The 26,427-nt window shown below is 47.4% G+C and overlaps 1 protein-coding gene and 1 long non-coding RNA gene across 6 annotated transcripts in view; one reads left to right on the top strand and one right to left on the bottom strand.

Annotated features, from left to right (window-relative positions):
- The window catches only part of EFR3B (EFR3 homolog B), a 143,109-nt gene that overhangs the window by 91,233 nt on the left and 25,449 nt on the right, over window positions 1–26,427 (bottom strand). The window contains exon 1 of one of the 5 annotated variants that reach the window (XM_077331276.1): window positions 17,707–17,911. The exons of 2 other annotated variants lie outside the window; for them this stretch is intronic. Coding sequence is in view for 1 of the 3 variants with exons in the window: in XM_077331289.1 (XP_077187404.1) it covers window positions 17,702–17,708 (7 nt within the window). In the remaining 2 variants the exon portion in view is untranslated. Of the gene's footprint in view, window positions 1–17,701; window positions 17,912–26,427 lie in introns of those variants that run through there. 2 more of the 5 variants (XM_077331268.1, XM_077331289.1) reach the window with 2 other exon arrangements.
- On the top strand, window positions 4,480–7,580 carry LOC143833812 (uncharacterized). Its single transcript, XR_013229701.1, has 3 exons — window positions 4,480–4,527; window positions 6,260–6,412; window positions 7,286–7,580. It is a non-coding gene; the product is annotated as an uncharacterized LOC143833812 (long non-coding RNA).

The following is a 26,427-nucleotide window of genomic DNA, read 5'->3' as shown; positions in this document are numbered from 1 at the left end:
CAGGGGCAATGGGGCACGTGGGTCAGTGTGCTTTGGAGGGGAAAGACAGCTCTGGGCCTTATGCAAGCACCCTTGACAACTGACCAGATGAAAACAGAGCAGGAGCTTCCAAAAACATTCACGTTAGATATTTAAGCACAGCCATTTCCCTGCTGCAACTTAAGACTTAGGGATGCTGCAGACAACGTACTGGCTTATACAGGCAGGTGACTCAGCCCCACAGGCATTTTGTTTAATGCAGCGGTTCTCAACCTGGGAGTCGGGACCCCTTTGGGGTTCGAATGACCCTTTCACAGGGGTCATGGCAGGGCAAGCAATTTGGCCAGGGTGGGCGCCATCTACACAACAGCCTTGTGGGGTAGATCGAGATAGAGCGTTCATCTGTCTGGAGCAGTGAAAAAGAGCGAGATCGGCTTTCTGGGACAAGAGGCAGAACTGAACTGAGAAACCGCGGAGAAAAACCAATTTATATACCCTCGTGAACAATGGATCTTCATGCCATTGGCCAGTTTTGGTTTAATTTCTGTGAAAGAACACTTGCATAATTTTATGGTTGGGGGTCACCACAACATGAGGAACTGTATTAAAGGGTCACATGAGGAACTGTATTAAAGGGTCACGGCATTAGGAAAGCTGAGAACTACTGATTTAATGATATGTGGTTTGATTATCACACTAGCATTGGGGAGAGCCCTACTCAACCTTCTACTCAAGCCATGGAACTCACAGGGCAAAGTCTAGGCCGGTCCTTTCTCCATTGGACAGTCTACCTGATAGGGTTGGTGTGAAGATATAGGAGAACCACAAGTGCTGCCCAGAGGTCCTTGAAAGGAAGACAGGCTAAAAGGAGGGCAGATCTGTCCCCAGAGCTGCTCAAGGCATTACAAATTTTCAGTACTTTCTCCATTGTTAGTTGACAGCGGTATCTGCATTGTTTCTGATCCTGCGTTGAGCAGGGGGTTGGACTAGATGGCCTGTATGGCCCCTTCCAACTCTATGATTCTATGATTCTGTTTCAAGCTGTTTTGCTCAGCACCATTTTCCTCCTCCTTCTGGGCCCTCGCTATCCTCCGCCTCATTTCTGATGGGCCATGGGACAATCTCACCACTGTCAGAAAGGGATGACAACTGACACATCAAAGATGCCGGTAAGCGAAGCCACTGGTGGGCCGGTGCAGCCAATCAGATTAAAGGGCAATGAGGATAAATGAGGCAGACGACAGCAAGGGAAGAGAAGAAAGAACATGAAACACCCCTGCCTAGCAAACAAGCAGGAACCAAAACAAGCTTGTCAGAAAGCATTTTTTCCCAGTAACTTGCTCAACTGTGACAGATCTCACTTTAATTCTTCCATAGAATATCTGAATATTCAGCATAGATCCTTCATTATTACATTCCCTCATTCAGTATAAGATTTAAAGAGCGCTGGTCTTGGTGTAGCGGTTAAGGGCGGCAACCTCTAATCTGGAGAACCGAGTTTGATTCCCTGCTCTTCCACATGCAGCCAGCTGGGTGACTTTGAGCCAGTCACAGCTCTCTCAGAGCTCTCTCAGCCCCATCTACCTCACAGGGTGTCTGTTGTGGGGAGCAGAAGGGAAACGCAATTGTAAGCTGCTTTGAGACTCCTTCCTGTATTGAAAAGTGGGGTACAGAAACCAATCCCTCTTCTCCTTCAAACATAAAACCGTGATTACTAGTAGTGAAATCAAAGTCAAATAAAGTATTTTTTGTGAGCCAGCAGGAGAGGACAATAAGAGTATATTTTCCAGAGGCAATACAAAAGACTAGGCCTTCTCTGTAGTGGCACCATGATTGTGGAATAACCACAGCTACCCACCTGATGTCAAACTCCAAAGCGTTTGGTGGCAGATTTTTGGTTGATTTTTCACGGATTTTCCATCCCCACAAAGATTTTTATGTTGCCGATCTTTACAGTTTATCATATCGCGTATAAGTTATTTTAATTTCTTATTGTCAGCCGCTCAGAAACCTTTGGGCTGAAAGGCTCTATGTATAATCTTTAAAGTAAAAACAAAGTCACTTATGAAAAACAAATTCCCAGAAACAGCAGGCATCTGCCAAAAAGGATCTTGAGCAGCGGCAGGCATTTTGGATCAACCCTAGTTCTAAAAGGGAGGGCAAGGATGCATTCCTGCACACCATCTCAAATAACCTTTTTGCAAAATCTGTAACACGTTGTAGTGGTGGAGGAGGGGGGAATCAAGAGGTACGGCACAAGTGTCAGAAGTGGGGGATGCTGGCACCAACAACACCACGGAATGTGGCAGCAAAGTAAAGGATGTGTGAGAACATCACACAATTATTAATGAGCTGTTCATACACACTAACAAAATAGCCTGCAGAATTCTTGCAGTGTTGCACTGTAGTGTTCTTATTACATCGTCTTCTAAATCCATAAACTACCTTGGGTCTCAATGAGAATGGGAAGCAAATAAAAACCATCAATGTAGTAAATAAAAATGAATGATACAGTAGGGGGCAAACTATAAGTTCAGGAAGACACAGCCTTGGCCCCAAGGCCCCACACCCGAGATGTCAGGCAGACTACCTCTGCTTTGCATTGCACATACTCAGTGGTGATGCTTAACCCAACATCCCACCCATAAACAGATTTCATTGGACGCCCCACCCCTCCAATCAGCAACACAAACCATGCCTCCGAGACCATATGTTCTAACCTGCCCATGAATTCAAAATCCCAGCTGATTTCCAAGTCATCAAATCCCTAAGCCTTCCTGGATTTGCACAGATCTATTTTAAATATACTTAAGGCAAAGTGCGTACAGAAATCCCACTTGCAAGATGTTTGTCCAGGAACCCAATACCCAGCGGAGAAAAGTCTCAGGGCTCTCCCTCGCAGAGGGACACACCCTTTTCAATAAAAGCAACTGATATAAGAAGATACTCATATTTTTAATTGGCATCCCGTTTCCCATTCACAGCATAGTCCAAATCAGAAAGGTAAGGGTTGCCAGGATGGATAACAGGGACCATTGACATGTCCAAGTGCAGTATGCAGCTTTCTGAGACCTACAGCTCTCTTTCTCTGGCTGGATGCTGAAGAAAGTGTTTTCATAGATATTTGCAGTCGATGGCATGATAGGTTGCCCTCATTTGGAAGGGAGAGCCAATCTTTCTCAAGCCTTTGATAGAATACTTTCCCCCTCCCCCTAAAAGCACACTTTAGGTCTTCGTTTTATTTTTTCCACAATGAGCTGTAGAAGAAGAATTGGCTCTAATGTGCCGCTTTTCTCTACAGGGAGTCTCAAAGTTGCCTTGCCTTTCCTCTCCCCACAACAGACACCCTGTGAGGTAGATGAGGCTGAGAGAGCCCTGATATCACTGCTTGGATGGAACAGTTTTATCACTGCTGTGGCAAGCCCAAAGTCAACCAGCTGGCTGCACATGGGGGAGCACGGAATCAAACTCAGCTTGCCAGATTAGAAGTCTGCACTTCCTAACCACTACAACCAAGCTGGCTCTTGAAGCTTCTTTGAGGAAGTCTGGAGTCAAAAACTCTTGCTAACCTAGACTAGGTCCTCTTCCACCTATGCAGAACACACCAAGGACTTCTTTGAAACTAACTGAGCTATATCAGTTAGTCGACATCTGTACTGGGCATATGTCATTATTCACCCAGCACGGAGCTGGGAAACGATGAGAGAAAGATACAGATAAATGCTACCACGAGAACCATCTCAGGCAGATAAGCTCCTTAGAAATGCATGGATGGTTTTCATTAGATTGCAAACAGCAGGAGGAAGCTTAAGAAACACATTTGCAGGGCTGGGAGGAAACAGAGCAGGAAAAGTCCCTTGCCCAAAAGACCAGCCCAGGCAGCCGAGATCCCAGTCATATGTCCCAGTCATATGTCCCCTCAACTCTTTGGCTTTTGAAAGACTATGGGGTGATTAGGCAGTAGCAAAGATTGCCCCAAAGATGTGGGCAGAGTTTAAATATCCCAAAAGAAGATAAGCACTAGGCTGCTTAAAGAATACAATTTCTTTATTACAAAGAGAAACAACTGTGTTAGTAAGAGAAGAGAGACAGAGTCCTGCCTGTTCTAGAGGCAAGCAGGGAGGGAATGTGCTTAAAGGAGCAGGAAGTCTTCAACTGAGGCAATCAGGACATAGGAGGGGTCTACTGGGGAAAGATCAGGAAGTTCCTAATCTAAATATGCTAGTTACATATCTCATCCAATGCCCCCTACAGGATATTCTTCATATTCTCTTCAATCATGCACTGTACAGATCTGTTCCACTTAATATTTCTGGTAAGGGCTTAGAGGTGGAAAGTGTCTCATGGCTTAAGTGCCTCAGCACTTAACACCCAACTCAGGGCGGCTGTCCCACCCCTGAGTGCCTCCTCCTCCAACCGGCTTGCCTGTCTGTCCAGAGGCCAGCCAATTCCCTTCCGGCCCCTACCCCTTAGCACCCTCTGCTCCTTTCACTTCCTTCCAAGGCTCGGAGGCTGCAGATCCCTGCTGCATGAGAGCTGCCCATGCTGGTGAGTTGCCTGCAGCCTTTCCAGGTCCCGGGGGGGGGGGGGCAGAGTTCTTCCACCCACCCAAATCTAGCACCTGTTGTATTCCTGAATGCAATAGGCATTGCCTCCAGTCTTGCATATTTCAACAAAAGGTACCACTGCTGACATTTCTCTGGGCTGTTCTCACAATCAGTTTTTCAGAGCAGATGGAGGTGCATGTAGCCCTGTAGCCTTTTTCTCCAACAGTGGCTGCCTGGATGCCTTGGAACCTAATCTCTTTTACTGCTGTTTTATTGTATGACATTTTAATGGGGAGTGGTGAGGGAAAGGAGAACAGGCACTAATTATCATTTTTAATTGAATTTTTAGTTATTTGTGTGTGTGGGGGGGAGACATGGCTGCAAATCCTTCCCTGGTGCTGAAAAACCATAGAAGCAACTCCAACTTTCAAATCAAAACACAGCCATTTATGAAACTCTGTGCCACTCCATCCCCCAAATCAAACTTTTCTTGGTTGAACAGCTGCAAACCCCAGAAGGAAGCTAAATCTGTCAACAGGAAAGAACTAGGATCCTGGTTCAACCTGGTTCCTGCCCCTCCCACAGCTATTACCAGAACAGCTTTATATAAAACCAGGCTTCCCTTTCCCCCTTTCCAACCCCCGCTGAAAACCCAAGCCCAGGAATTTGAGTGACCTCTCAAAACACACACTGGCAAATCACTCTGCAACCCACCAACCATTTGCTTAGCTAGTTAATAAGGCATGCTGCCCTTCAAATTATTCCATGTTACAGGGAAGTGAAGGAGAACTGATCAAGCTAATGGAGGGATGGGGGGAGATCTGTTTTGAATGACTCAAACTCTCTCTCATCTCCCCTGATTTTTCTGCACACCAGGATTTGCTTCTTGGCACTAAAACCTGTTACAGAGACCGCAAATGCACTCCAGTTCCCCGTTTTTCAACAGCAACTAATTGGACTTCAGCACAAACCAGGCAATCCCGTAAATGCACCCACGCGCACCCACGCGCAGCATCTGCAACAAGCGTTACACCAGGGGTAGTCAAACTGCGGCCCTCCAGATGTCCATGGACTGCAATTCCCATGAGCCCCTGCCAGCGAATGCTGGCAGGGGCTCATGGGAATTGCAGTCCATGGACATCTGGAGGGCTGCAGTTTGACTACCCCTGCGTTACACCAAGCCCTTCAGGCATAGCCTAAAACCCAAACTGAAAATATGGCAAACAAGTTGCCTAAACCCAACCCAGTTAAAATCTGGGGACACAAAGGGGAGAAGGAGAGTTGGCATAAGTGGCAAAAGACTGGATCAGACATTGTCCCCATCAGGCTACAAGTAGCTAGGCCGTGCTGAGGGGATGGATGAAAAATACACATTACATTTACAACTCATCCATCCTCTAAAAAGCACAGGACAGGATACCGGGGTAGGGATTTCATTCGTACAACAACCTAGAAGGAAGGCAGGATAAGAGAGGTGATTGCAAACATCATGGACTAGCAGCCATTTGAGCTCAAATGTATTGGTCCAGGTCTGAGCAACAATCTAGCACAGCGTTTTGAATGCTTGCCACAGCACTGATAAAGCTGTTCTGACCGAGCAGAGATATCAGGGCTCTCTCAGCCTCACCCACCTCACAGGGTGTCTGTTGTCAGGAAGGCGATTGTAAGCCTCTTTGAGACTCCTTTGGGGATAGAAAAAGCAGCATATAAGAACCAACTCTTCTTCCTCACAGGGTGTCTGTTGTGGGGAAGGTGACTGTAAGCCACTTTGAGACTCCTGGTAGAGAATAGCGGCATATAAGAACCAACTCTTCTTGGAATACAAGGGCGGCGGCAACGATGATGAAATATGTTATTTATATCCCGCTGTTCCCCAAAGGCTCACGGTGAGTAACAAAAGCATAACACTAAAATAGCACAATAACAAATATTAATATTAAAATCCTAAAATAGGATTTATATTTAGTTTACAAATGAACTCATTCTAAAAACTTCATCTCTTTCTCTCTGGTGAGAATGACATGTAAGTCTATTTGATGGCCAACAGTGGGATGAATTGACTTGTGTTTCGGGCAGGGAGACCAGAATTTCAGTATCATTTCAACAGCAAACCACCTCCAATCGTCTCTTCCCTTGAAAACCCTACGAAGTTGCCATGAGTCAGCTGTGGCTTCATGGCGCTTTCCACCAATAGAACAGCAAGCCAAATTATCAAAAGGACAAAGGATATCAGACTGTTCAACAAATAGCCCATGTTCAGAGGCAATGTACCTCTGAATGCCGATGCCCTTACATCCAGCTTGTAACTTCCTAGGGGCATCTCAAGTGACCACTTTTTAGAAACAGGATACTTGACTACACGGAACCATTGGTAGGATCTGGTGGCACTCAGCTTCTTCTGTTACATTCCTATAGCACATTGCCAAAGAGGAGACAGCTGAGAAGCTCTCTAGTGTGAACCTGTTTGTAAACACTTTGAGCTAACAGAGAACTACAGCCTGTAGGGATGGCACCTTAGGACATGAGTCACACCAAGAGCTGCAGAACATTCACAGCTACTTGGTGGGAGTTCACGCAATCAGGCTGCCTCTTCTTATTTAATATCCAATTTATTCATTAGCTAGAAAGGTCTGTTGGGTACTTGGAAGCCTCTTCTGGAAATGGCAAGAATTCCTACCCTGTGCATTTCTGTTGTTAAAGATCTGGAGGCTGCAGCTGAATTGGGCCTTGAGATTTCTACCTTCATTTTTTTCAAGCAGCGCAATCAACGGAGATACAGCTGAAGCCCAGAGGGAAATAATGCAGCAATACAAATGTCATCGCCGTAACATTCAGTAAGCTTGAAACGGACGACTCGATAAGACAAACATGCGGGAAAAACTGAAATGGCATGTCAAATGTTACTAATCTTAAAGGATATTAAATTTTTGCTAGTTTAACTGAAGGGCTAAACAGTTACACAACTTGGGTGTTATCCTGAATAATGATTTCCAGAAAAGGATTCCAAGTATCCAGCAGATCGTTCTAGCTAATAAAGGTGTCGGATATTAATAATGGTGCCATTATTATCAGGATATAAGCACAACCAGGAATTTTAGAGCCTGGAGAGGTTAACTAGGAAGCTGAACATACCAACTGTGAAGTCCTTGCTTTGAATCTCAACCTTGCAATAAACTGACCAACTCTTAGGCTAGTCAGTCCCTTGGCCTACCTCCCAGCAGAAATGCTTCTCCCAATCCCATTTCAGCCCTAAGCGTAAGGTTAAACCAAAGCATTGGCTGAAAGCCATCCACTGAACTTCACAACAGAGGAGAGATCTAGATCAGGATCTCCCCAATCCTAGCACTAGACCATGACTCTCAGCTCATGTTCATAGGGGCAACAGACTAGTCTAGCTAACCCTTCCTCCCCTTTAATCAAAGGAATTGTGGGAGAAATTCACTACTGCTTTTTCCTAATGTTCTAGGTGTCAAACATCTTCTCTTCCCTGCCTCCCTGAGCTACACACACAAACACAGTCACACCCCTTCTGCCCTGAGCAACCCTCACATAATGGTGGAGTGACTGGGTACCCCCTATTCCATGACACAGTTCAAGCCAAATGGGAGCGAATTCGTTTCCGACTATGTTCAATAGCTCAGAGGTTTGTGATGGAATGCAGGCACTGAGCAGACAAGCCATGAGGGAGAGAACTGCGGGAGCCAGGTCTTTAAGTGAGGTGCAGCACTGGGGGACAGCACTATGCCCATGTTCAGGGAAGGGAAAATAGAGGACAGAAATGGCCACAGCAAATTCCACTGCCACCAACAGTTTGCAAACCCAGGCAGTGTCTTTTTTCTTCTTGGAAAAGGAGGAACAACAGGCAAAATTTCCCAATGAAAACTCAGGCTTGATTTTCATTCCTGCAGTATGCAGCTGCAATAGCATGATGGGTGTATTTTTAGGCAACTGAAAAATGCTACCAGGCCTAGATTGGAACCTTTGGTGAACCCTGTCTGTGTCCCAGAGCATATCCCAGAATCCTCTGCAAGGTGCAAGAAAGGCCACAGCAGAACACTTGGGAAGAAAGCAATGCCTTAAATAGGGACACAAGCAGGGGGGGAAAACATTTCTATAAAGCATCTCTGGAAGTCCTCATTCTTGCATACAAATTTAGAGGGGGAAATGCTTCAAACTAGGTCATAGCTACACAATTGCAAGGAAGTTACTCTTTCTAAATTACTGGGTAACAAATAACTGAAAATGAGAACAAAGGGTAAACCAAATGAGACTTCAATTTTTTTATATAGGTTCAATAAATTTTTGGTGTGCAGTATGATTCAGCAGTGGAATAGACTGCCTAAGGAGGTGGGGAGCTCCCCCTCACTGACAGTCTTCAAGCAAAGGTTGGATACACACTTTTCTTGGATGCTTTGGGCTGATCCTGTTGAGCAGAGGGTTAGACTAGATGGTCTGTATGGCCCCTTCCAACTTTATGATTCTATAATTGCCAGGATACGGTTAATTATAACCTAAGGTTGTAATGCTTGATCTCAGTCCCTTACCACCCCAGTCTAACCTACTTCACAGTCCGACGAAGGGTGCTTGCACTCCAAAGCTCACACCTTGAATAAATCTTTGTTGGTCTTGAAGGTGCTACTGGACTCTGACTTTATTGTGCTACTTCAGACCAACATGGCAACCCATTTGAATCTACTTCACAGTAGTTGTACGAGAGGAAAGTATTAAAAAAGATGTTTGGAGGAAGGATGAATTTAAGTCAGTCACTCATTTTTCAAAGATAATAGGCGTAGGACTGAACTTATCTACTTTAAATTTAGATTTCTTTATAAAGCACTTAAAAAAAATCCAGGTGATTCACAGTTTTAAATCCACCCTGGAATCCTGGTTTTAAAACCACAAAAGCAAAAAAGAAAGGGACACTGCCATTTTCTTGGGGTTCTCATTCTCCTTTACACCAGAGTATGTTTGGAAATGTTTGGCTAAGGGGTACGTGAGGATTACATTACAATGTTGTGCTCCCTCCACATTGGGGGAGCTATATGAGCAGAAAGCTGAGAGGTAAGGCTCTCCACAGCTGGAAAAGACATCCCACACATGCACAGAGGCCCTCCCCCATAAGAACTCCATGGAAGAATGGCATTGCTGCTTCCTGGATAAAAAAATCAATGGCAAGCCACTTCCCACGAAGACCAACGAAGAAGAGAAGCAACAGAAAGTGGGATGCAGGCGAAAAATATATTTAATTCCTGTTGCTTCTCAGTTTGGATTCTTATATTCCAAACATATAAGTTCATCAATCAAGATATATATAATTGCAATTCTTGTATTTTCCAAAATTAATATAAGAGAGGCAAAATGGGGTCCGGATTAAGATTAACCATTTTCAAGGTAAGCACCTTTTCTTCAGTGGCTATTCTCTCTCTTGTAGATTCTCATACATAACCGAATTACAGATCCTCCAGAATTTTCAGAGCCAGTTGGCCCATTTATATTATGAGGTGACTAATTACAAATGGAAAGTGAAAGCAACCACAAGGGAGGGAAAAGAGAAAGGCTTGGGGGCCTGCTGGCAGGAAGAGGCATGCTCAGCTGACCTGCATGCACCGCCCATGCCAATCCATGGAGGCACCTACAAAACAGTCCTGGAGGCAGCCCTGCAATCCTGCTCGCAAAGAGAGCCAACAGAAGAGACACCGGCACAACCAAGTATTTCCAAGAATCATAGAATCATAGAGTTGGAAGGGGCCATACAGGCCATCTAGTCCAACCCCCTGCTCAATGCAGGATTAGAAGAAGAATCCTGAGTCTCAGGGAAAGAGAACAGGCCAGCCAGGCCAAATCACTACCCAGTTGGTGGAGCAACCCTGTCCAAATCACTGTAGCTGACCAAAGAAACAACAGCCACCCAGATCCAGTGCTCCAGTTCGTTCTCCCACGAAATCTACCTTTTTAAGAGCAGCAAGAGGCACAGTCAGTCAAGCCTCTGGATTTCTTTAGGCTGGCATCTCACAGCTCTAGGAAGGGCTACATATCTCAGGGTCTTCCTCAGATGACTAACATCACCTGCCCCCCAAGCAGACAGCAGGAATAAACAAGGAACCCCCTGCCACAAGTGGAGAATGTCAAATGACGCAGGAAAGGAAGAAAAACACCCTGGTTGTTAGGCAATCCCCCAGCACTAGAAAAGCCAAGAAAGACAGCAAAAGAAGCAAGCCTGTACCTCAGTCCTGGCACCAGTTTCCAGAGAGGGGACAGCACCGACTCAGCCGGGGTCAAGGTTGCGCGCTAGCTGACCCCAGAATCAGACTTGGGGTTTAGAAGACGTTCTCCCGCCTCTGCAAACAAGCCATCCCAGCACAGACTGGAAGGCCAGGAATTGGAAAAAGTGCCCTTTGCCCTCACAGGCTCAGAGGGATGGAAGCAAATTTAATCAAGGCTGGCCGTACATTTTAACCCTGAGCGGCTGACGAAACACCCACGACAGAGAAGGAAGGGGCTTAGCCAGCTGTCGGAACCAGCTGTTCAACATTAGCAGCCCCCAAAGTGTAAGGATTTACCTCCTGGAGGCCCTGCCAAGCAATTGGACTGTGTGGGCAGGGTCAAAAAAGGATAACACAATCAAATTAAGTATATTGCAGGGCACAAGCCAAAAAATTAAGAAGAAAATTAAAAAGCACCATTCTCCTTCCAAAAGCCAAGCCCTGCTATGCTACAAATATGTAGCACAGGGGCCATCAAGTTCTTGACCACCCACAGCTAACAAGAGTAACTCAGATTTAGAATACTCACTAACACAAAGCCCCACAAGAGAACTGTGACTGGCCCAAGATCACCTAGTAGGCTGCATCTGGAAGAGGAGGAGGGAATCAAACCCAGCTCTTCAGATTAACCACTATACCAAGCTGGTTCTCAAGGTGACCTTAAGTCTCAAACCACATGGCACCTTGAAGCCTGGCCTGCATCCTCACAGTCCACTCAGCAAGCATGGAAGCCTGCCTTCAGACTAAGGCCGCTGCCCCAGAGAGAGGTTTTGGGAACCAAAACTGATGAAGGTTGTAGAGAAACTGGAACGCATCCAGCAGAGGGTTACGAAGATGGTGAGGGGTTTGGAGGCCAAGTCGTATGAGGAAAGGTTGAGGGAGCTTGGTCTGTTTAGCCTGGAGAAAAGGTGACTAAGAGGTGATATGAGAACCATCTTCAAATACTTGAAGGGCCAAGCCCTATGAAGATAGGCTGAGGGACTTGGGAATGTTCAGCCTGGAGAAAAGGAGGTTGAGAGGGGACATGATAGCCCTCTTTAAGTATTTGAAAGGTTGTCACTTGGAGGAGGGCAGGATGTTGTTTCCGTTGGCTGCAGAGGAGAGGACACGCAGTAATGGGTTTAAACTTCAACAATATAGGCTAGATATCAGGAAAAAAATTCACAGAGTATTTCAGCAGTGGAATAGGCTGCCTAAGGAGGTGGTGAGCTCCCCCTCACTGGCAGTCTTCAAGCAAAGGTTGGATACACACTTTTCTTGGATGCTTTAGGATGCTTTGGTCTGATCCTGTGTTGAGCAGGTAGTTGGACTAGATGGCCTATGTGGTTCCTTCCAACTCTATGATTCTGTGATTCTTTGATTCATAAAGAAGATGGAGCAGAGTTGTTTTCTGTTGCCCCAGTGGGTTGGACCAGAACTAATGGGATGAAATTAATTCAAAAGAATTTTCGGCTAAACATCCAGAAGAAGTTCCTGACAGAGTGTTTTCTTAGTGGAACAGGCTTCCTTGGGAGATGGAGAGTCCTGCTCCTTTGAAAGTATTTAAGCAGAGGCTAGATAGACTTCTGACAGAAATGCTGATTTTATGAACATAGGCAGACGGTGAGTGGATGGGCAGGAGGGAATGTGCCAGTGTTTGTCTCTTGTGGCCCTTCCTTGCATACTCAGGGAATTGCTGATTGCCACTGTGGGATGGTTGGTGAATTCCCTCCAGGCCAGGCTGGATTCTGGAGATTCTTGTTAGGAGGATCACTTGGGCATGAAATTGAGGTCGCTGTGGGTGGGCAGGTAGTTGTGAGTTCCTGCAATGTGCAGGGGGTTGGACTAGATGACTTCGGGATTACTTTCCAACCCTATGATTCTATGTAGGATGCTGCCCACTATTAGTGAAAGGTGTTTTGCCAAAGGATACTGAGATTATGAGGCCGGGTGTGGCACAGTAAGCTTGAGTGTTCGAGCAGAAAGGCTCGAGTTCGAATCTACGCTCAACATTACTTCCTGAGTAGCTTTGCATCCTTCAGCCTAAAACAAAGTGTAAATATTCCACGGCACTATTTCATACAACAACAAAAGGCATTTTTGTTTAAGGCAAGAGATATCATCTAACAGCGTGGACACCATCCACAGGGAATAGACTGAATGAAAAAGAACAGGAGCATGGCACCCCTCCCTCTCATTTCCAATATGCCTTGCACAAGAGAAATTCCCCACCGGATTGTGCTCAGTCTCATAAACAGGGAAGGGGGGGGAGGGCCCCAGCCAACTAATATTGTCAGCAAGATCTATTATTGGAAGCGTTGGCAAAACAATTACCCCATCGACACTAGACAACGTACAACAAATCATCGCAACAGAGGACTTCGCAGATTGGCTTCATTCCCGAGTCTATCAATTATATAGCTGCTTGGACACTATGTTAAATTTCAGCTAACAGAAGCAGGGAGGGAGATTTTTGCCAGTTCCCCTGTTTTGCGCTGCAGCCCCCCCCCCCCCCCCCGGCTTTCCCTGTGCTCTTAGGAGCAGCATATGGTGCCAGGCTGAGGCAGAAGACAAGGAGCTCCATTCAGCTGACAGAAATAGCTTCCATCAGCAGAGATTTACCACAGGATCCGAGTCAACGTTTGCATGCCAATTTTACAAAAAGGGGGAGAGGCAAGGCTAGTTAAATGCAAAGCTAGTTAAACCCTACTGCTCTTTTATGCAGTATTTTTTAAACACAGGCTTGCAGAGCAATTTAGAAGCCTGCAGGTTTTTTTGGGGAAGGGGATTACAAGCCCACCTTCATCAACATAAAGGTAAAGGTATCCCCTGTGCAAGCACTGGGTCATGTCTGACCCTTGGGGTGACGCCCTCCAGCGTTTTCATGGCAGACTCAATACGGGGTGGTTTGCCAGTGCCTTCCCCAGTCATCACCATTTATCCCCCAGCAACATATACAAATCTAAATTGTTTTAGTATTTGAATTTTGATTGTCAATTGTATTGGTTTCTTGACTTTTATATCGTGTAAGATGCCCTGAGACAGTACCAGGGAGAGTGGCGATATAGAAATCCCCAAATAAATAAGTCCACATGCTGCTGCATTCCAGGTAGAGCAGAGAGCACAGGGATCTACGCCTTTGGAAGGAACAGGTGTCCTAAGCAAAGGCCTAGTTTTGCTGCTGCTTTTAACATGTGAAGAGCTGTAGAATCATCTTCACATCAATTCTGAAAAGTAGGATATTAGCAGGCTCCATTTACGGATCAAACAGTGAAGCTAAGAAAGAGAAGGGCAGCAATTGCCATGGGGGGAGTCATGGTCATAAATGGGATTGGAAACCAGCCCTCTTCCATCAAAGTTCTCCATCTATTTTGACTTCTGCTTAACAGGCAACCCCTTTCTGCCCTCCTCTGCTCCCTGCAGAAAGATGCTCTGGGAAGGCAGCCACCCCAGAGGACATGTTCTAGCTCAGTGTTAAAACATAAGTTTTATTTTATTTATAGTGCTTTACTGTTATACTTGAATGCCACCCTTTCCTGACAGGTCAGGGTGGATCATTTCAGTTGAACACAGTATTAAAACACAGATAAATTAAAACACCACATAAATTAAACATTTAGATCAAAACGTTTGAATTGGACGGTGTAGGAGTTGCGGCCTCTAATCTGGATAGCTGGGTTTGATTCCCCACTCCTCCACACACAGCCAGCTGGGTGACCTTGGGCTACTCACAGTCCTGATAGAGTTCTAAGAGAACTGCTATTTCACAAGGTATCTGCTGTGGGGAGAGGAAGAGAGCATTGTTGTAAGCCACTTTGGGACTCCTTCAGCTAGTGAAAAGTGGGGTATAAAGCCCAACTCTTCTTCTTCTGCAAAATCAATTAAACCTCTTTCCAAAGATTAAAATTCATTAAGGGGAGGGGGGGGAGAGAGGCTAAATGAGTTCCTACAGGGTTTCATTTATTTGGTGGAAAGGAATGTAGACATTTTGCATGCAGAAGGTCCTCGGTTCAATCCCTGACATCTCTAGGTTAAAAGATCTCAATAGCAAATTGTAGGAAAGAACTTCTGCCAATCCAATTTGACAAGACTGAGCTAAGTGGGCCAAGGGTATGACTTCTATTCTGCCCTTTCCTGACAGCTCAGGGTGGATCATGTCAGTTGAACAAATAAATTTAAACATCATGGGTAGGGCAGCATACAAATTAAGTAAATATAATAACAAAATATGGCAACTTCAAATGGTGCCATTTACCGAAAGAGCTCCGTCTTGGAGTGGTTCACTAAAGCTGTAGCCTGTTTTGGAAGCAGTTTAAATACTGGCAGCAAACATTTGGTCACCAGGGACAGGTGTAACCAACAGCAAAATGTAGCACCACTCCACCACCCCTGTCCTAACTCAGTATGATTCACCATTATCATGTTTCTCCCATAAGCGGGAGCCATAACACAGCGGGGCAAAAATAAATGGCATTTGCATAGCTGTGATCATCCCACACAAACGCATGCCCTCCAGCACTGACTGAGCACAAAGGATTCGTAAACACCCCTCCTCTGCCAGTGAGAAGGCATCAGCAACACCCTCAGTGTAGATGTAGGGGAGAAAGTTGGGGGTCATATGAGGGAGAGGACAAACTTGGCATACAAGGGATGGAGACAAGATACACAGCATGCTGACAGACCTTAGATGAGAACATCTGTGTGTCCCCCAATCTCCCTCATTTTTTTTTAACCCCACTTGTCCTCCAAGGCAGGGGTAGTCAACCTGTGGTCCTCCAGATGCTCATGGACTACAATTCCCATGAGCCCCCGCCAGCGTTTGCTGGCAGGGGCTCATGGGAATTGTAGTCCATGAGCATCTGGAGAACCACAGGTTGACTACCCCTGTTCCAAGGTACTCTGGGCATCATAAAAAGTTCTCTCTTCCCTCCTCTAAGCCTCACAACAACCTCGTGAGGTCAAACTCAGGCAGAGAAAGAACAAAACTGACCCAATTCACCCTCCTGTTAAATGGGGATCGGAAGCCAGACCAGCCTTCTGAAATCTACACTCTTCTGCAATACAGTGAGGGCTTCTATGGCAGCATTTCCTCCATGAAAAGACTTTCCAGAAAGGAGGAAACCTTGACCCCTGACACCTTTGCCCATCTAGGGAAAGGAGTCTCTGTTGCAATTGCACAGACAAGCATCCAGAGAGACAAGAAGAACTCAGGTCTTATGCCTGGGCTGTCATCTTGTTTGCCAGCCCGGCTCTTGTGTCCTTAAGCAGTCAAACCTGCAGAAATTTCACCAAGGAGGCTTTTTCCTGGCAAGGAAACAAAATGCTAGAGAGCTGTGTTCCGTACACTAGGCTGCTGGTAAAGGTGCAAGGTAACAACAGAGAGGAAGGTGAAGAAGAGGATAGCAATCCGACTTTATTATATTTCAATACATAACCCAATTCCCCGGCTGTGATAGCTCCCTAACTTAAAACACTCAGATTTAGGAGCAGTGATTAAGGCAGGTGTTTCCCCGCATTCTACTCTGCAGCACCTTCTGGCTTGAAGCTCCATCTATGCCGGCTCTGGGAAGCGCCACCCAGCCAAACGGCTCTTGGCAGAACCACTATCTTCACATCCTCAGACAGACATATTCAAAACAGCAGGTCGGGGGAAGAGTCCGGGAAGCCTGCAATATGCTGAGGCTCTTTATCCTGCCGGCCAGGTCAAAAGCAGTGGGCAAACCTCCTGCCTCTTTTCACAGCCCCAAATCCTTTGGTCATTTGCACCACCCAGGCAAGCAACCAGTGCGACTGAGAGAAGCCAAGTCAGCTGGACACTCCAAAAGCAGGAAGCAACACATGGGGAGAAAAAGTTGTGCCTGCATAATGGAACTGCAGAGGAAGGGGGGGGGGGGAGAGAAACACAACTCTCAATGGAGCAGGGTTTGGGGGAAAGAGGGGTGTGAAAGGGTTGGGTAATCCTGCAGATTTGCGGGTAGAGCACAGAAGGGCTCGTTTCTTGATAGGGCACAAGCCCTGACTCCGCAACCCTGTGTGGGATGGGGCGCACTTGATTTGGATCTTCTGTTCTTTGTTAAATGAGCAATGCTAGTCGGAGGCACCCTATGAATCTGCGATGGAAGTCAGCCCTTAAATTATTGGGGGCTCTGAGAAACAAACCTTTCCTCCAGTGCCTCCCGCAGTGGCACCCCTTCCCCATGAATGTGGGGGCTGGCTTGATGGAATGCTCTCCCCACGGAAATGCTCTGCCTGTGGGGAAAGAGGTACCAACTTCCCTTTCACCCTGGCGGTCTGTAGGGAGGAAGATTTCCACAGGAGGCATATATCCCATAGAACAAGCCCCCACTAAAGCCAAAAAACCCATGCGAGTTGTGGGGAGGGGGGAGAAGAGATCAGTGGGTGTCTGATCCTCTCTTCCACTCAGAAGTCCCCTTCCCCAAACGGTGTGTGTGTGTGGGAGGGTGATCATACCCCCTTTTCCAGGAGGGGGAGAGAGTCTAGAACTTAGAGGGGGCTTTCCTTTGGAGAAGCCTCCTTCCCAAAAGAGGCTCCCATCCTTGGGGGGAAAGCCGAGAAAGTTGGCTCTCTTTCATTCCAAAGGCATCCCACCCCCAATCGCCGATTTTTGACCAACGGGGGAAGGAACAGGGTTGGGAGAAAGGAGAGGACCTGCTCTTGCGATTCTCTTTGGGAAGCCACCGTGGAGCAGGGCATGTCTCGCGCGGGGGTGGAGTGGTGGGGGGGGCGCGAGTCTCGACGGGGGATCCCTTCCAACTCTCCGACGCGGCGTCCGACCAACCTTTCCCCCCAAGCGGAGCAAATCGGAAACGCGCAGCGACCCCTATGTGGTGGGGGTGGGGGGAGAAGGAGAGCCGCCGCCCACCGCGCTCCCGTGCCCTCCACCAGCCCGCCCGACCGGCCTGCCTCCCTTACCGTACATCTCTCAGCTGCGCCGCGCAGCCCGTCCCTGAAGCGCCCGTGCAATCGCGCCGGCCGATCCTGCTGCGGCGGCGCCTTTTCATTCAGCCGCCGCGGCGCAGCCCGGGCTGGGCGGAGCCACCAGGGGCGATGAATGGAGCCGAAAGGGGGGCGCGCGGCGCGGAGATGCCCATTCAGGCGGCCCCAGCGACGGAGGCTGCGCGGAGGCGGGAGGGAAAGCGGCGCCGTCGGGAGGGGAGACCCTTTCCGATCAGACACGCCCCCTCGCGGGTGGGCTCTGGGGGGGGGGCTGCAGGAGGCGGGGCTTGCCCGGATGGGGGTCTCCGGTTCCTGCCGAGGATTTATAGGGACATCGGGCCAATGTGAGCCGGAAAGGCCCGTCTGGATAAACATAGCAGCTTTCGAATATTGGGGCATATGTAATTTCCAGGCAATTTCCAGCTGATCTTTCAAATATGGGCAGTACTTGGTTGGGGAATGGTGACATTGGAAGGGAAAGGGTTGAAGACGCTGTGTCCAGAGTTCTTGCATTCACTGCCTTAGAGGTCCATTCTCCAGTCTTGGCCACCGGGAGAAAGTGATATTCTGAAGAGGGGACAATTATAGCTCAGGGGCAGAGCATCTGCTTTGCATGAAAAAGATCTCAAATTCATTCCCTGTATCTGCTGTTAAAACAAGCAGGAGATGTTTCAGATCCTAGCCAGTGAGAATACTGATCCTTAATAGACCCATCCTGTCTCAGAAAAAAGTTTGTTTCTAGGTTCAAGCCCTAAGTTCGTCGTAGGTTCAGTCTCTGGCATTTTGAGCATGAAAGGATCTTAAAGAGCATCTTTGAGAGAGGAGATCCTGCACAGTAGAATTTCCTGGCCTTACTTGGCATAATTCTGAGGTTTTGCTTTATGCAACTGATTCTCATGCTACAATCATTTGCCTTTAACGCAGCACAAGAGTCCAGTGGCACCTTTAAGGTGAACAAAGTTTTATCACTAATCATCATCATTACTATCATCATCACTAAATATAAAGTTGAAGTTGTGAGCAGACAACTCACTCCCTACCTGATTGGTTTTCGGGGGGGGGGTGTTGCCAATAGGGAAAGAGCACTCTGCCAATGAGGACCAGTCAGTTCAAATTGCATGCAGACAACTCCCTGCCTGATTGGCCTACCCTGGGGGTGTGCTGCCAATAAGGAAAGAGGACACTTCCAATGAGGGCCAATTGTGGGGCTTGTTTGCCAGATGGAAGAGGTGCTGGCCTCTGTGAAAGGCCCTGCTGCTGGTAAGTTGCTCCATCCTCAGCCTCTTCTTTCCCTCCCTGCCCCCAGGTAAAGGAGGGAAGCTACTTTGCCTCCTGTGTTGGTCTCAGATTTCAGTTCCCTGCTGGAAGGAAACACAGATGAGCTGTCAGGAAGGCAGAGACAATCAGTATATCAAAAACAGAATGCCAAGGGACAGACAGAATACAATAAGTATCTTAATTCAATCCAGTGAGCCAATGGTTCCTTCAATCAGTCCAAGGGCATTAACAGAAGGAGCAGGTCACAGGTTGTGTTCACAAGCCAGGCCTCCCAGCTTCAAGTTAATATAAGCTGTCAGCTGCCTCTCAGTCCTCACTGTGAGGACTCACAGTCTTCTGTAGTCAGCAACTGTTTTGCTAACGTGGTGTGGTGCCTTTTAGACTGGAGCTCTATTCCAGCACATAGCTGGGATTGCTTAAGTGCCTCTGATGAGCCAGCTGGGCTGACAAGGCAGGGAACAGCAGCTGGAGGCTGGGCAGAGGAATGAGAAGCTCCTGCAACAACTTTGGAATCTAAGCTCTGGTTGGTCTGCAGCTCCATTCCTTCCTGCTGGTCAGAGCTCTCTGCCTCTTGGACATTTGCCTGGTCCAGCATCTGGGAGACATGAGAAGGTAGGTTGGAAGGAGGTAGTCCTCCCCCCAGCCTCCCCTACCTGATCTTTGGGAGATGGGGATGGGTGGAAAGGAGGCAGCCCCCACTGCCGCTTTTCCCACCCAGCCTGGCCTTTGGGAGATATGGAGGAAGGGACAGGAAGGAAGCAGCCCCCCTGCAGCCTTCCCTGCCTGGCCCAGCCTTTGGGAAACATGAGGGGAGGGATGTGGCAGCCTACCCCACCTGCTGTTGCCCTCCTGGGCTGACCATTGGAAGACGTGGGTGGTGGGAATGTGGCAGCCCACCCCACCTTTGGAAGATGTGGGGTTTGATGGGAAGGTGGGAACAGTGGCGATCTGGGTAGATACTGTTGTATGGGGGTAGGAGCCCCAGTGTCCCTCCAAAGTATCTGTTTTCTCCAGAACTCATGCCCTTCTTCCCTCCTCCTTCTCTTTCATCCTGTCTTCCTCTCTTTTGCCTTCCTGAAGGTTTCTAGCCCACCACCTGGAAGTTGGCAACCCAGCTAACTGCATATGGAGGAGGAATCAAGCTCTTGACATTAGAGTTTGCTACTCCTTAACCACTTCATCACACCGGATCTCACGATTGAGTGGGGAGTGGGGGGGGGGTGAAGGCCAGAACTCAGGAAGATCACACTGCAGGTTTGTACTAGCACAAGGACTTTTCCTCTACTTCAAGGTATAAGCTTTCATAGGCATTCTCATTTCCTCAGATATAGAGTTCATTTCCCTATCGATAAGGTGATGACTTCTGGGTTTTTTAAAATGTAAACCTGGTTATTCTAAAACTAGAGGAAACCTGAGACCAACACAGGAGGCAACAGAAGCAGCTGGCTTCCCTCCCTTGCTTTGGGAGAGATGGAAGGAGGAAAAAGGCTGAGGATGGGGCAACTTACCAACAACAGAGCCTCTCAGAGAAGCCAGCACCTCTTCCACCCAGCAAGCAGCAAGAATAGGACAGATAAGCCCCACTAAGGGTCCTCATTGGATGAGTGCTTTCTCCCTATTGGCAGCACATCCCCAGGATGGGCTAATCAGGTAGGGAGTTACCTGCATGCAATTTGAACTGATTGGCCCTCATTGGCAGAACATTCTCTTCCTATTAGTGGCATACTCCCAAGAAGGCTAATCAGGTAGGGAATTGTCTGCATGTAATTTGAACTGATTGGCTCTCACTGGCAGAGTGCACTTTGAACTGATTGGACCTCACTGGCAGCGTGCTCTCTGCCAATTGGTGGCACGCCCTGAGGGAGGGCCAATCAGGTAGGGAGTGAGTTGTCTGCACACAACTTGAACTTTATAATGTTTAACCATAAGAGAAGTTTGTTCCTGCTTAAGAAGAAAGGTCTCTATTCTGCTGCACCTAGACAGGAGGGGTGAAATATGGGCTTCATTTAATTGTTTTGTACAGTGAGGTTCTTTCCCTTGCTGCTAGAGTTGTTTACTGGTTTGTCAGTCAGGGCTCTGACTGCTTATTTACATTCAGTGTATAAAAGCATAATCTGGATGCAGGTTATTTTCATTCCCTTTTGTGGGTTAGTAGTGCAAGATCCTAGTATCCAGGTGGGGCCTGGATATCTCCCAGAATTACAACTGATCTCCAGATTAGAGATCAATTCCACAAGAGACAGTGGAGGTTTGGGAGGGTGGAATCTATGGCATTAACCCCCCTCAGGCTCCTCATCTCCCCAAGCTCCACCCTCCTTGTGCTCCGCTCCCAACTCTCTGCAAATGTGCAAACCCAGCATTGGCAACTTTACCTCCTAATCTCAGTAAGCATCATCTGCTACCACAGCCTGATTTCGGCTCATCCACTTGAAGTTTTCATTATCTGAGACAATCTGATTCAAAATCCCACTGCCAGAGATACTGTCATGCCGCTAAAATTACATTAAAAATTAAAATTACTCTTTTAAACAGACACACAATAAAAGGTGCAGCCCCTCTGGTGTATGATTGCTGCTCATCTTTTCTCTGGAGGTGGAAGGGATGCAAACAGCTTCACCGGCTGATGTGAACAGTAGCTCCACTTTGGGAATGAGGCAGGGGCAGGATCTGGTTGGCTAGCAGGCAGCCTCAACAGAAGAGATCTCAAGACCAAAGTTATTTTTGTATCTGCTCCTGGTGAGCAAGGCCCCTGCCAGATATTTAAAATGCAAAGATGCCATTGCCCAGGTGAACAAAGTTAAAAAAAAAAAGCCCCCCCCCCAAATTACTAAAGAATTGGGAAACATGCTGATAATGCTGATAAATGTAATTCTGTGATGGGAAAAAAGGAAAGAACCCTCACTGTCCCATCAGAATTTTAAAGATCATCCTTTTTACCAAAGAGATCAGCTTGACTCTGGGCTGTGTCTCCTTCCATAGCTGGCAGGCCGCTCACAAAAATCTCTCCATAGAAATTCCCCGATCAGAGCAAATTAACCTGTTCAAGAGGAGGATTCTAGCCAAGCCTCCTTAATCGGGGCACGTTAATTACAAGGCCAGGGAAGGCTAGACTCAGGGGAGGAACCAGAACAATTTTTGGCTTAGCACTGATTACAGCTCTTGCTGCTTGTATACCCCTCAACTCACTATTAACATTTTTATGCTTCTTTCCTCCCTGGAGTTCCCCCATCTCTCATTGGGTTGTCACAACAACCCTGCTTGGTAGTTCACAACTTGCTGAAAGTTATCCAGTAAGCCCCGTGGCTGGTGGGGTGGATTTGAACCCAGCTGTGCTCAGCCCTAGTCCAGCACTATAACACTATCATTTCATCACTGTACCATGCTGGCTCTAACATCCATCAGACTCCATCCAATCAGGCACAAGCAAGTCCTTCCCTTGACCAATCACATGCCAGTTTCTGCATTTCCCAGGCCCCCACGCCTGCTAGGCTAGGCAGAGTCCTTTAGCTCCCGGTCTCCTCCCTCTGCAACTCTGCCCACCACCTCTGTGGCCCTCCAAGTGTTTGCCACTGGGTCTATTTTGCAGGCCCAGGCAGACTGTAATGCTGGATGAACAAGCCCCAAATAGGCCACCACTAGATAGAGCTGGCAGGCTGGCTCAAGCCCATCGGATTACACCAAGCCTTGCAGACCCAACGGAGTAATTTTCCAGTGCTCCAAGTGCTTTCTGGCTTGCTTCGAGATGCACTCCACCACGCGTATGCCACTTAGTCCAAGCAGACAGACAGGCTGCATTTAATTTTCTTAGCGCTCATTTAGCTTTTAATTCTAAGCGGCAAGCGCTGGAGTTGTCTGGCTGGCTGGAAAACAACTGTGGTCTGCAGTGCTGAGAGTACAGCGGGAGGAGATTGAGGCTTATAAAAAGCCTTTTCTGGAGATTAGTGGGTAGCCTTTGCCCAGCATCTTCTGGTCTGATGGGTGAGCAATGGATTTTGCCCTTTGGTGGCTTTTAATTCTCCACCAGGAGTCCAGACATTGGGTGCCAAGGCAGCCTGCAGGAGTCAAGCAGAGAGAGAGGGGATCCTGTTAACCCACAGCACCCAGCAAGAGAGAAGAATGCCAGGCTCCTCAGTGTAAAACTCACGGAGAAGGAGGTAGTAGAATGGACTGCACCACTGCCAACTGCAAGGGGCAGATTCCTGCTTCGAACAACAAAAAATGCACACAAAATCTAGAGAGTCTGAAGCAATAGAGTCCAAGGGCACCCTGAAGACCAACCAAGTCTTATTCAAGGGTTAAGTTTTCTTGCGCATGCACAGTTCCTCAGATACACTGAATCAGATTTCCTTAAACTCTGGGTATAAGCTTTCCTGACCATGCACAGTAGTTCAGATACAATGCATCTGAAGAAGTCTGCAAGGTCAGAAAGCTTACACCCGGAATTATCTGTGTCAGTGTGCATGCAGAAGTGTGCATGCACACAAAAGCTTATACCCAGAATTAAACTTGGTTGGTCTTAAAGGTGCCACTGGGCTCAAACTGCCGTACCAAAAATCTAGGCACTGCAGGCAGACCCCACCCCCGTGTTTGCATGCTGGTTTTCTCTTTGCAGGGAATTTTTAAGGCAAGGCAGGGTTGCCAGGTCTGGGTGGGGAAATAGCTGGAGTTTGGGGGGAGGTTTGGTGGTGGGAGGGACCATAGCAGGGTATAATGACATAGAATCCACCCTCCAAAACAGCTGTTTTCTTGAGGGGAACTGATCTCTGTCTTCCGGAGGTCAACTGTAATAATGGGCCCCACCAGAAGGAGGCAACCCTAAAATTAGGGGACATTCCAAATTGTGATCATCCCCTGGTAGACTGACATGGTGCAATCTATTCATCCACCTTGGTATTCTGCCACCTCATGTTTGTATGTCAGGCTTCGTTGTATTTCTGACTGGCCTAACTCTCTGCCATGCCTCTGGTCCCCCTGCTGCCTTCTGTCCATGGAAATTGGTTGGTCCTTCTGTTCCAGAGTGTAGCAGCTGGAATCAAGCAGGAACCTGCTTGGAACCTGCTTGATTCCTGGTTCTCACCGAGGCGATTAGCTTGTTTCTGGCCTGTGCCCTTCCTGACGGTAAGGGGAGGCGCATGGGGCTGAATGAGGGTTGCCAGCTCCTGGTTGGGAAATATCTGGAGGTTTTGGTGGTAGAGCCTGAGGAGAGTGAGGTTTGGGAGAGGAGGGACTTCAGTGCCCCAAAGCCCATCTTCCACTTTCTCCAGGTGAACTGATAACTGCTACCTGGAGAGATGATGCAATACAGAGAGGTCTCCAACTGCTACCTGTAAGTTGAAGCTCCCCTGTATAATTCTTTTGGAGACTCTGATGAGGAGACAGCAGGTCCAAGCGTGAAATCTGGTAATACTTTCTGCCTGTCACATATTTATTCCATCCTTCCTGCCAGGAGCTCAGTGTAGTATTGTTACCCATCACAAGCCACTAGGTTTGAGTGGCAGGATACAAATTGAACTATAAATAAATAAATAAATATCTACTCTTCTCTTTTCCTCCACTTTGTGGTGAAAACAACAACATGAGATAGTTCAGGATGAGAGAGAGAGAGAGAAAGTAACTGTCTTAAGGACACCCAGTGAGTTTCCTGGATGAGAGTGGGATCTGAACTTCACAGCCCCACTCTAACCCTGTACTTCAGGGAAGGTCAGACTAAATTTAAAAAAATGAAGTATGGTAGGGAGCTGTCCACTTGCAGCTGGTATAGGCCTGTCTCAGCAGACCAGTCACTTCCTGGAAAATTGTCACCCACATTAGAATCATAGAATCATAGAACCATAGAGTTGGAAGGGGCCATACAGGCCATCTAGTCCAACCCCCTGCTCAACGCAGGATCAGCCCTAAGCATCCTAAAGCATCCAAGAAAAGTGTGTATCCAACCTTTGCTTGAAGACTGTCAGTGAGGGGGAGCTCACCACCTCCTTAGGCAGCCTATTCCACTGCTGAACTTCTCTAACTGTGAAAATATCTAGCCTATATCGTTGTACTTCTAGTTTAAACCCATTACTGTGTGTCCTTTCCTCTGAAGACAATGGGAACACCATCCTGCCCTCCTCCAAATGACAACCTTTCAAATACTTAAAGAGGGCTATCATGTCCCCTCTCATTCTCAATGGTTCTTTAAAAGTATAGAGTGTTTTCTGCAAATACCAAGACAGTAATAAAGAGCCTAGCTGAAGGCTACAAGTTGCAGTAAAGCTCTACCTCCCGCTCCCCTCTGCTATTGTAACTATTCCAAGTGACACTTTAGCATCCTCACCCACCTACAGACTAACCATTTTTTCAACAAACCACAGCATTTTCTACTTTGGCACCTGTTCTTCATGCTGAAATCTAATCAAAGCATGTACCCGCAGCATTCTTCACTAATGTGCACTTTTAATATTTTACAACCCAGTGTGCTGCAGCAGTGGAAAGGGCAAACTATGTTAGGGATCGTTAGGAAATGGATTGAACATAAAATGGTTGGCATTCTAATGCTCCTGTATAGATCGATGGCGTGGCTTCATTTAGAATGCTGCATATAGTTTTAGTCACCATGTCTCAAAAAAGATATTGCAGAGCTGGAAAGATACATAGGAGGGTGGCCAAGATGATGAGGGGTTGGAGCCCCTTCCCTATGAGGAAAGACTGAAGAGCCTAGAACCTTCCAGTTTAGAAAAGCGACAACTAAGAAGAAGAAGAGTTGGTTTTTATATGGCGCTTTTCCCTACCCGAAGGAGGCTCAAAGCAGCTTATAGTCACCTTCCCATTCCTCTCCCCACAACAGACACCCTGTGGGGTGGGTGAGGCTAAGAGAGCCCTGATATCACTGCTCGGTCAGAACAGCTTTATCAGTGCCGTGGCGAGCCCAAGGTCACCCAGCTGGTTGCATGTGGGGGAGCGCAGAATTGAACCTGGCAAGCCGGATTAGAAGTCCGCACTCCTAACCACTACACCAAACTGGCTCTCTAAGAGGGTGGGGGAGACACGATAGGTGTTTATGCATAGAATGGAAATAACTGAGAGAATATTTTTCTCCCTCTCCTCAAATACTACAACCTGAGGACACCCAGTGAATCTGATGGGCAGTAGATTCGGGATAGACACAATGAAATGCTTCTTTACAGAAAGTGATTAAAAAGTGGAATTTGCTGCCAGAGGATATAGTGATGGCCACAGGAATAGACAGCATTACCAGATTAAATAAGATTCATGGAAGATAAGTCTATCAGTGGCTATGAGCTATGGTGACATCCATGTTCTGAATCCCAGAACCAGGAGGCAACATCAGGAGAAAACCTCGGCCTCTAGGCGCTGTTGTCAGCTATCCAGAGGAACAGGCTGGCCACTGTGTGAGAGAGAGGGCTGGACTAGATGGACCACTGGAC

Source organism: Paroedura picta, chromosome 1, assembly GCF_049243985.1.
Source record: "Paroedura picta isolate Pp20150507F chromosome 1, Ppicta_v3.0, whole genome shotgun sequence".
NCBI classification, from domain to species: domain Eukaryota; kingdom Metazoa; phylum Chordata; class Lepidosauria; order Squamata; family Gekkonidae; genus Paroedura; species Paroedura picta.
This window is presented reverse-complemented; position numbering and strand designations above follow the sequence as displayed.